Raw genomic sequence first — 12120 nt, 5'->3', positions numbered from 1 at the left:
GTATACTATTATAATAAAGGCTAATTCTATAACCTAAAGGCTTAGAATTAGTTTTATTAGTATCTTTACTTATATTATACTAGTATTAAAAGTACTAATAGTACTTATATTAAGAAGGATTCCTTTAAAAATATCCTTTATATACTATTCTTTATAGCTAAAGATACTAAAGATACTTTAAAATAGATCTTTAGTATAGATAATATATTTAATAAAGGTATTAATAAAGAAATATATAATCTTTTTAAGTAATTAGTTCTTTATTATAATAAAAGCTTTAATAGCTTTTAAGAAGAATACTTATATATCTTCTTATTTATTTACTAAAAAGTTATCTTTATTAAAGAATAAGGTAATAATATAGGTATTAACCTTATTCTAAACTAATAATATTTTTTCTAGGGTTTTCTTAAAGGCTACTAGGAAAGCCTAGTATTTCTTATTATTTAAAGGCTTTTAGTAGATCTTATAGGTATCCTAGGTATTCTAAATGCCTTTTTATTTCTTCTTAGTATAGTTTATTAACTAATAGCCTTCTTTCTAGTATATAAAATAGTACTTTAAGACGCTATTTAAGCTACTAGGTTATTTCTTTAGAAGGATTTAAATACTATAGAACTATCTATTAATATAGAAATTCTAGTACTTTAAATAGGTTTATTTATATATATAAATTAACTATTAAAATACTAAAATTAAGTCTTTATAATATTCTAGAGGCTATATAAAGGCTATAATATAGGCTTTATTATTATATATAATACTTTTTAGTATATTTTAAGTCTTAGTAAATATAGTTATACCTTTAAGTATAGAAAATAGTTCTTAATATAGGACTTAGATTTTATTAATTAGTAACTTAAGGTAGTTAATAATAGACTTTATAAAGTACTCCTTTATTAGCTTATCTAGTAAAAAATACCTTTATTTATTTATATAAAGGTCTTAGGTTAATAAAGGCTTAAATTAGTTATAAACTATCTTAATTATCTTATTATAAATTATTTAATAGTTTATAATTACCTAAATATAGTACTTTAAGGCTTTTCTAATAAGTATTAGTAAGAATATATATAGTAAGGCCTTTTCTAGAAGCTAGGCTTAATTATAATAGTTAATAAAGTTATATATCTAGGTATAAAAGAAATTATATCTTTTTTTATTATACTTATTAGCCTCTTAGTACCTTTTAATAATACTATTAATTTACTTTAGTATATTTAGGTTTACTATAAGTAGCCTAAAGGGTTTATCTTTAGGCTATTTATACTCTTTATTACTAGAGTAGTATAATAATAATAAAGATAGTAATAGTAGTCTTAAGTATAGTAGTAGTACTCTTTATAGATATAATAGCTATAGTAGTCCTTATAATAGCTATAATAGGGGTATAGGTAGTCTTAGTAGGGGTAGTAATAATACCTTATATTTAGGGGGTTATTAAGTAGCCTACCTCTTATAATACTAATAGGTAAAGTTCCCTTAGTATAGTTATAATATAGAGGGCTAAGTATACTTATTATAGCTAGAGTCCTATAAGGTATTAAGTAGTATAAAAGTACTAAGTACTTAAGGGGTATTAACTATTATAAGTAGATTAGGTACTTAAGGGATATTAAATACTAAAAGAAACCTAGTTATATAAAGGTCTTAATAAATCCTTATAGGTTTAGGTAGGGTATTTCTTATACTATATAGGTCTTCTTTTAGTACTTCTTAAGATAGTTCTAGTAATAGTATATACTAAGGTACTAATACCTAGGCTATTTAAAGTAAATTATTATTATCTAGATAGAAAAGACTATAAATATCCTTTTTTTTATTATTAGCTAGCTTTAAGGGTTTATTAGCTAGGAGGGAATTAAATAGTAGCTTTTTTATAAATCCTAATTTAATAAAGAATAGTTTTATTAAAAGCTAGTTAAAATATATTAAAAAGGGTCCTTCTTATAAAGAAGAAAAGGGGTATTTATTTTTATAGCTAATATACTTACTAGAAATAGTCTTTTAAATAGTTTTAGTAATTTACTATTTTTTATTAGTATATAAGGTAATTTTAATACTATTAAGATAGTCTTTAAACTTATAAAGAACCTCTTTATTAACTATTTTCTAATTAGCTTTAATCTAATAAGTAAAATCTTTATAAAGGTACTCTTAAAGGTAGCTATTAAACTATTTATAATAAGTATTATATATAAGGGTATAGAAAATAATTATTATAATAGTTTATTAATTAAAGTTAATAGCTTCTTTAATACTCTAGGTAAGAAAGTATAGCTAGAATAATTTCTAGTTAGTTAGAAAAAGATAGGTAAGATAAGTAAGGCTTTTAGGTACCTTATTAAGAATTATAGTTAATAGGTAGCTTAAGATCTTAAGAGTAGTTATATAAAATTATATTAAAGACTTAATTAGAGGTTTTTTATTAGTTAAATTACTAAGTATACTAGGTAGTATACTAGGCTTTTTAGTAGTTATATTAGATATTATAATTAATAGAATAAATAGTTCTAAAAGGTTATAAGGCTATAAAGGTATAAAGAGAATAATAATTCTATTAAAAATCTATAATTAAGGTAAAGATAATTACTAATTAGTATTAAGATTACTATTCTAAGTAGATAATAGTTATAAGATTATAGGTATAAAGTGCCTATAGAGGTACTTTATAAGAATAGTTATATAATAATAATTCTTAATTAACTAATAAAATAAACTATAAAAAGGAAAGGCTATAGTTAAATATATAAATAAGTAATACCTTAAATACTACTAAGAAATTATAGGAATAAAGGAATAATTAGTAGTTATATATATTAGTAGTTAATAGCTTATAGGTAGTTACTTTACTTACCTATAGGAGGTAATAGTACCTCTATAGTAGTTTAGCTTTATTAGCTTAGTTACCTACTATAGTAGCCCCTATAGTACCCTATATTAAGGCTATAGGTACTAAGACTTCTTTATATACTATTATATAGTATAACTACTATATATATATACTATATAGTATAACTAGCCACTATATATAACTATATATAGTATAAATCTATCCACTATATGCCTCTATATATAGTATATCTTACTAAACATCTGCTATACTTAGCTAACTATATCTACTATAGCGCCTGCTAGCATAACAAGGCTTTCTTATAGTTATAATCTTATAAAAGCCTAAGCCTTTATAAGTCTATTACTATTCTATTACTTTTAGGATTATTATAGTTAATTAGTATACTTAATACTAATATAGTATTAGTATAGTATACTTAGTATTAGTATAGTATTAGTATAGTATACTTAGTACTAGTATAGTACCTAGTATAATATACTTAGTATTAGTATAGCGCTTAGTATACCTTAGCTAGTAATCCCTTATATATTCTATAGCTTTTAAGATAAGGCGCTCTTACTAAATATAGTTTATAATATAACTTTTATTTTCTATAAAATTTATTTATATAGGTTTTTAAGTTAAATTACCTTATAAGTAAAAAGTAGAAAATATAGTAGTTATAAAGCCCTTAATATAGTAGTAAAGCCCCTTATATAACTATAAGCTACCCTATACTTAGTATAATTATAAGCTACCCTATACCTAGAAAAAAAAGGTAACTTATATATACTAATAGGTACTATTATACCTATTAGTAAGTAGGAGAATTAGGCTACTATTATAGTATATTATAGTAGCTATAGTAGTTACTACTTTTCCTTATAGTTATTATTTTATTCCTTATAGTTATTATTTTATTCTTTATAGTTATTTCTAGTTATTTTTCTTAGTTAATATAGATTAAGTAGGAGTAATAATAAGTAGCTTTAAAGCTAGAAGAATAATCTCCTATTACCTAGTATATCTAGTACTTACCTATACTATATAACTAGATAGAAGTTATATAATATAATAACTTTACCTCTTACCCTATATATACCCTATTAGCCTTAATAATTATAACTAATATTTATAAGGTATAGATTCCTTAACTAAAGTATATTATTACTATAAAGAATATATATTTTAATAAGAAGTTATTTTACTAGCTATTAATAGAGAATACTAATATACTTCCTATTACTAAAGTAAATAGCCTTTATTAAGAACTATTCTAAAATAAAGAGGATAAGCTAAGGCTTTATTTAAAAATAACTATACTACTATACCTAAGTAAAAGAAAGCTAAGTAATATTATATTAAAAGTACTAGAAAGCCTTATAATAAAAGTATTAAAGCTTAATATAGCTTAGAGTATAAAGTTAATAACTCCTAAAGGCTTTTAAAAAGAAATATTAGAAGTTATAGTAAATAATAATACCTTATTAGTTAACCTTAAAGTAATATATAAATTAGCCTAGGAACTACTAAGTCCTAAGTTAATTTTATTTTTAGAAAAGGAAATTAATTATATTAATAAAGTAATTACTTTAAAAGATAATAAATTCTAACTTACCTTAAAAGAGTTATTATTTATTAATATAAATAGCCTTAATTTAAAGGAAAGTATTAAAGATACTTTATAATAAAGTATTAAAAATATACTTATATTTAAACCTAATTTAATTATTTTTATTAAAGAACTAATTATTAAGAAAGATAAATAAAACCCTTAAGAAGAAGGAAAGAAGTAAGTAAAATATATAAAAAGCCTAAATATAGCTATTCTTTTAGAACCCTAGGAAGATATAATTATTAAAGTTAAAGTACTTTATAACCTATATAAAAAAGACTAAAGCTTACTATAGCTTTTTATAGTACTAGTAAATATACTTTAAGTAAATAAAATAGCTTAACTATAATTATATTATTATTATAATAATCTTTTACTAGTATTAAAAGATAGTTAAATAATAAAGAATTATTTACTTTAATAGCTTTAGGAAGCTATTAAGTAAAGTAAATTTAAATAAGTAAAAAAGAAAAGAACCTTTAATATTATAACTAAGATTAGTAATATTAAGATATTACCTCTTTATTAGGTTTATATATATAAATTTAATTAATAAGGTTACTTATTATAATATAAAATATAAATTATTATAAAAAGTAATTTATAAGTAATTAAGAAATATAATATAATATATATAACTATATTTATAGTAAAAGCCTTCTAAGTAATAATAGCTATAGCTACCTATCTTAACCTAAAGGTATACTAATTTAATATAAAGAATACTTTCCTTAATATAACTAGACTTAATAATATCTTAAAAGTCTATATTTAATTACCTAATATATAGATAACCCTTCTTAAGAAAACCCTATATAGCCTAAAAGACTTACCCTATTTATAGCTTAAGGAATTTACTAATACCTTTATAAAGTATAACCTATTATAATATAAAGAGAAGCCTTATCTATACTATTCTAAAGATAGGAAGATATTCTTAGTATTTTTTATTAATAATATCCTTCTTTTCTATAGTAAAAAGTATAAAAAGTAAGTTCTATCCTTTATAGTAAAGATAAAATAAATATATAATATATATAACTAAAGAGATCTTAAGTAGTTTTTTAGTATTTATATTATATATAATAAAAGATAAAAGCTATTATTCTTTAATTATAAATAATATATTAAGAAGATAGTTAAGAAATATAAACTTATTTATAATTAACTAAGAAAGTAGTATATACTACTACTATCTAGAAAGCTTATTTAATATACTAGTATAGTAAATAAAGTAAATATTTATTACTTTTAAGAGTTAATAAGGTTAATATTATATATATTAATTATAGTTTAATTAGATATTATATATATAGTATTCTTTCTTACCTATTTCTTTATAAACCTATTAAGAGATTATATTCTAGTTATAAAGTATTATATATATTTGTTAAGGGCTAGGCTATAGAGCCTGCCCTGGTCCTTCTAGAGTGGCCGGCGCGGAGCCCCTAGGGGGCCCCTTATAGGTGCAACTAGACAACAATAAGTCAGTATTGTTGTTACAAATCCTTTTGCCTTCCGTGGTCAAGTGGGTAAGAGGGTTGTGGCCGTAAGGCCACTGACGGCTGCGGGGCTGGTTGCCCCCGAAGCCCCTCTGGGGCCAGCCCGTCACATACAACAATACTACCCAGGGTCATAGGTTCGAACCGTACAGCAGGCAGCCACCACGAAAGAGTGGTGTAAGAGCTAGCGCTGCGTATGGGCATATTTCGACCTAGGCTCACAGGCTGTGCATTGGAGCCTGGGGGGGTTTGTGGCCTATCTGTGGGCGCGCCGGGGAGAGAGAGGGTATATTAAGGGCTAGGCTACAGAGCCCGCCCTGGTCCTTCCAGAGTGGCCGGCGCGGAGCCCCTAGGGGGCCCCTTATAGGTGCAACCAGATAACAACAAGTTAGTATTGTTATTATGAATCCTTTTGCCTTCCGTGGTTAAGTGGGTAAGAGGGTTGTAGCTGTAAGGCTACTAACAGCTGTAGGGCTGGTTGCCCCTAAAGCCCCTCTGGGGCCAGCCTGTCACAATATTATCTATATACTATAAAGACTTTAGTCTTTACTTATAGTCTAAATAAAGAAATAGTTATTTTATAAATTATTAGTAATATATTATATATTAATAACCTTATTACTAGGAAGTTATCTTAAGGTTAAATAATCTTCTTATATAGTAATTCTATATTTTAAAAAGCTATAAAATAAGATATTATTATACTATCTATAATAAAGGCTAAATTATTAAGTATATCTAGCTTAGTAAAAAAGGCTTTTATAATATACTATCTTCTTATAATAATAAGAAGATAGGTAGCTTTCTTATATAAGATAATATATAATAATACTTAAATAATATATATTATTATTAATAATAAAAAGTATATATTAACTAAATTATAATATATTAATATTAATAATATATAATTAAAATAGAAATATAGATATAGGTATTTTATACTTACCTTTATTCTAAGTAAAGTAATACCTATAGATAGTCTTATTAAAGCTCTTCCTTATTAAGCCTTTTTAGAGTTTAAATATCTTATTAATTTAAAAGAGTTTTTAAATATAGTTAAGAAGAGTAATATAATTACTTTAATATAAGATATAAAGTATAGTATAAATAAGAAAGTATTATTTAATCTTTAACCCTTTAAAGAACCTAAAGATAAGTAATATTCTATTTAATTATTATAATATATATACTAATTTTTAATAGCTTTATTATATAACTTTATTAATAAATACTTTAAGATAATATAAAGCCTAGGTTTTTTACTTAAAAAGAGCTTCTTTATTTAATATTATATTAATAATAATAGTATTAAATATATTATCTTTCTTTTTTAATATTTTAAAAATAATATATAGTATTATATAATATAAGACTTTATTTTAAAAAAGAGAGTAGAGTATTAGTAAGTATTATTAAAGGGTATTAAAAGTAAATAATAAATAACTTATAGACTTAAGGCTATCCTTATATACTATTATTAAATATTAAGTAAAAAGGATTATTATAGCTAAGTATAGCTTATACTTATAGTAATAATAAATATAACCTTTATACTTTTATAAGTATATTATCTTTTTAATTAATATAAAGTTATAATATATATTATCCTTTTTATTAAAGAGTATAAATTAAGTATATCTTAAATAAAGGTTTACTTAATAAAGTTTAAAATTAGCCTTTACTAGCTACTTTATAAGAGTTTAAAGCTAGGAAAGTATTAGTTAGCTTTAATTAACTTAAGTAAAAAAGTAAGTACTTATAGTATATACTAATAAAAGTATTAATTATATTTAAATTATATAACTTATAAGAGTTATCTTAATAGGAGTAGTAAAAGTATTATAGTAAGGATAATATAGTATAATAGGTACTTTCTTTTCCTTCTTTTCTTCTTCCTTTTTCTTTTTATCTTTATTCTCTTTATTTTTATCTTTAATCTTATCTTTAGCTAATTTAGCTATATTAATATCTTTATTATTATTATTATTATTATTATTAATATCTTTATTAATAACCTCTTTAATAAAGATAAGTATATATATTATTAATAATAAGACTAGGTTTATAAAGGTTTAAAGCTTTAACTTATTAGCTAAAGTAATTATAACTATATTAATCTAATAATAATTATATTAAAAAGGATATATAATATTATTATAAGCTTATACTTTTTTATATAAGTTAATAAATAACTTATATACTTTTATAAAAGGCTTTTTTTACTTAATAAAAAGTATAGAGGCCTTTAAAAAGGGCTTTTTAATATTTACCTTCTTAAAGGACTTTTCTTAAGTATTTAGGAATATAATTACCTCTTTAAAGGACTTTTTATTAATAATAATAAAGGTAAAAGCCTTAATAATAATAAATAAAAGGGAGTTAATAACTATAAAGCTAATATATAAAAAAACTATTATTAAGAATTTAATATAATTAATAATTATAAAAAGAAAAGAATAAAAAAGTAATAAAGAATTATTATTATTTTTAATAAATAAAAAAGTAAATAATTAAAAAAAAGTAAATAAATAATAAAGAATATAAGAATAATATATAATAAAAAATAGCTTTTTATATTTAAAAATACTAATTTACTTATTAATTAAAATAAAAAGTATTCTAAATTACTTATTAAAAAGAATAATAATTCTATTATCTATCTATTTTTATATTAAACTATTATTTATATTATAAAATATATACTTAAATAGTATATTAATATACTTTTTATAAAAAATAAAAAAAATATAAATATATTATTTTATTTTCTTTATAAAATACTCTTTTATATAAATAACTACTTTTTACTATATTCTTTATATATAATTATTTTCTTTATTTTATATTAACTTATACTTAATAATTAAAAAGTATATTATATAAAATACTACTTTAATAAAAAAGCTTATTTTATTTATACTAATAATAAGTATAAATAAATAATAACCTTAAGTATTTTAAAATATAATATTATTTTATAACTTAAATTATATAGCCTAAGGCTAGGAAATAGGATATATAAATTAACTAGTTATTTTTTATAGCTTTATTTAATATAAGGCTAATTTTCCTTATTATCTTTACTTTCTATTATTCCTCTATAAGCTATATTAGCTACGCTACTATCTTATATAACTATATTAATGCTCTATAGATACTAGAGCGTGGGGTTACCCGCGGGTGACATATGATATAAACAAGGCTGTGAGTGATGGTTGTGCATCCGAAAAGTGAAACATAGTCTCGGGATGACGATGCAGACGCTTTTCGGGAGCGGCACGCAGCACCCTGGGCCGGTCAGATGCGATAATTTACCGTGTTATAATGTCGAGTCGCGAGAACTAGTGGTAGAGGCGTTATCCGTAGTATGCATCCCCCGTTTACGTAGGAAAGGCAACTTACTTCTATACTTCGGTAGCCATGTAGTCATACCCTGTTATGAAGGGCATAGCGTCACGCGATATATCCAAGGTTTTTAATCCTCTGTTAATTATTCGCGGACTAGTAGAGGCACTTAAATCTACTAAAAACAATGCATAGTACCGAGTCCACTCGATCTTCCCGCGTGCGGCAGAACCTCTGTAAGAGGGCACCACTGGAGCTTCTTCGCGGAGCACCTCCTGCAGGCGGGCTTCAAGTTGTCGCATTATATTCGTCGAGCGCTTCAGTAGCTGCAAGTTCAGAGTTGGACGGCACTCCCTTATCCGTATGATGATACGATCAGCGCAGGGATTGCGTCCGGCTTCCGCAGCCTTCGCACCACACCATCATAGACTCATAGCCTTGCTTCTGATCAACAGCAACATACGACCGATTGCAGAGACTTCCATTTACTGCCCCGTCTGAAATCCGATTTCAGGATCGGGAAAACCCCAATGGGGAAATCCAAGGCTTAGCTCTAACCATATTAGGTGTTTCTTGTCATTGAAGATGCCTCAAGAAAAGTATACCAGGTGCTCGTAGAAAAAGTTACCTTGTTAGGGAGAAAAGGCTACCTTGTTGGGGAGAAAAGGCTTTAGAAGCACAGGCTCTCCGCTGCGCCACGTTGATCATTCTGCAGTCTGCAGTCTCCCAATGCAGCCGTTTTCCGCCCATCCTCTGAAATGGCAGATACTTACAAATCTTCGACGTCGCGTCTCGCCTATGGATTGATGGTCCATAGGGGCGGTTCCGAACCCCGGATGTTCATAAAAGGGCTCCCATTTCCCTCCAGAAAAACAGCTTTCCCTCTATTCCAAAAAAACTACACACCCAATACTACAGACTACACTTTTCTAAACATTTAATTCATCAAAATGCAATTTTCCGCCGCCATCGTTACTCTTGCCCTCGCCACTGGCGTCTTTGCTGGCGTCGCCGACGTCAACTCCCCTGCTCGCATCTATCATGGCGTAAGTGAGCCCTATTTCCCATTATTATGGACTGAAACTGAAAAAATGCAAACAGACTTGCAGTACTATAACTCAAAAGTGCGACTTCGACCGCAACGGCAACCGCAACAAAGCCAAGACCACTTGCTCGTCTGGCCACCAGGTGTGTCCTCATTTCCTGCATACGCAGCGCGGGTGGTGAAATCAAGGATCTGACTGAGACGATTATAGTGCACCATTACTGGGAATTACTGCAACTGGAGTGATCAGAGCAGGATTACCGTCTGCAGCTAAATGTACTTTGAAAATTGAGGCGAGAGGGGTTGTGACACTATTGAAATCAGATCTGGGACATACGTACAGCCTGGCTAGAACCAATCAACCCACCAAGTCTCTGCACTCTGCCAGCAAACTCAAACTAAACCCTAATGAAGATGTAGCTCTACAGCGCATCAATCAATAGTGTGGTTCTCCAACGGCCCATATATGGTGGACGAAGTACAGTCGACATAGCCGAGACAGTTTGCAGCAGCCGTAGCCACGCTTTCCTCTCCACAATTAACAAGCTCCTCCAGCCTCGACATCCAAAACTTCCACCGCTCGACGCTGAATCCCGGAACATTGATGGTGCCCGACTGACGAGCGAGCTCGCCCAAACTAGCCACGCTCGGTGGAAGTGTACCTACGTCCGGGGCCTCGGAGCCGTTGCTGAGGCTGAGGGTACTCTCTTTCGCGTACCGTATGAAAGCTGCAAGGGCGTGGATAAGGTGGCTCACGGAGACTTCCTTATCCGATGTCAAAGCTCTGTCGGTTTCTAGTGTCTCGCGGAAGAGGGATAGGAGACATGTTGCAGGACCATTGTATATTCCCACGGAGAGAAGGCGTCCAACAAAGCAAGACAAATTGACACGCTGATTATGATGATTTGCGTAGTCGAGTTGATAGAACCGGTCCAGCCACACTTGGACCAAGTCGGTGCCTAGAAAGGGCAGACCAGACCAGAGGCTGTTGCCGTCTGAGAAAAGAACGTGTCGACGATTGCTGCTGGAAAGAGGCTCTTGGCCACCCGAAACAGACGACAGTGGCCTAGTCAGCGTTCCTCTGGCCCTGGCCTGCAGAATCAGCCGGATAAGCGTATCATGCTTGCGATTCTCCGGGTTCCAGTGGCTGGCGCCCAGGATGGCGGTGCGCCAAAAGTGGTGCAATTCAGCTTCGAGAACGATCATCGGTGTGGCGGTAGCAATGTGGCGAAATGTAAGAGCGGAGATGTGCGACTCAACGGTGATATCGAGGGTATTGTCATCTCCTAGCTCGGCCTCTTGGTCAACGTGCTTGTCTGCGATGCTGGCACATTTTAGGAAGCGGGCAAGCCGCTCCTCTTCTGACTGTTCTGAGACAATGTGAGGCGCAGGTCTGTTTTCCATGTTGTTGACTGTTTGCTGTTGGCTGAGTTGATCAAGGATGAGGATATGAGATGAAAAGAAGGAAAGGAAGAAGGAAACTTGTGTGCTTTATATATTTCAATACTTGATACCTCTTCACGTCTGTGTGTTTGCTCCTCTACAGCAGTTCGCCGCTAAGCCTTCCGCCTCGCATTTCGCCGCTAAGCTTTTAGCGGCCCTTGAAAGTGGGCTAGAACGGGCGCTAAGGAAAGCCGTCCGAATGTGTCGCGTTGCAGCAAAAGCGGGATCCACACCTTGCTGGCATCTTAAGTACAAAATTCGTATGGAGCCAGGCACCTCAACCGTACTGATCCGGTACCGTACCATTCCGCCGTACCATCTCCGCCGCTGC

General features: G+C 28.7%; 1 protein-coding gene across 1 annotated transcript; it reads right to left on the bottom strand.

The window, feature by feature from the left end:
- Window positions 1-10778: 10778 nt before the first annotated feature.
- On the bottom strand, window positions 10779-11750 carry CCM_07740 (uncharacterized protein; the record flags this gene model as incomplete). The annotated part of the gene is made up of 1 exon (XM_006672880.1): window positions 10779-11750. One exon carries the CDS (start codon window positions 11748-11750, stop codon window positions 10779-10781), a length of 972 nt encoding a protein of 323 aa, XP_006672943.1.
- Window positions 11751-12120: the final 370 nt, after the last annotated feature.

This window comes from Cordyceps militaris (assembly GCF_000225605.1).
Source record: "Cordyceps militaris CM01 unplaced genomic scaffold CCM_S00006, whole genome shotgun sequence".
Lineage (NCBI taxonomy): Eukaryota > Fungi > Ascomycota > Sordariomycetes > Hypocreales > Cordycipitaceae > Cordyceps > Cordyceps militaris.
The sequence above is the reverse complement of the archived record's forward strand: the minus strand, read 5'-3'. Positions and strand labels throughout refer to the sequence as shown.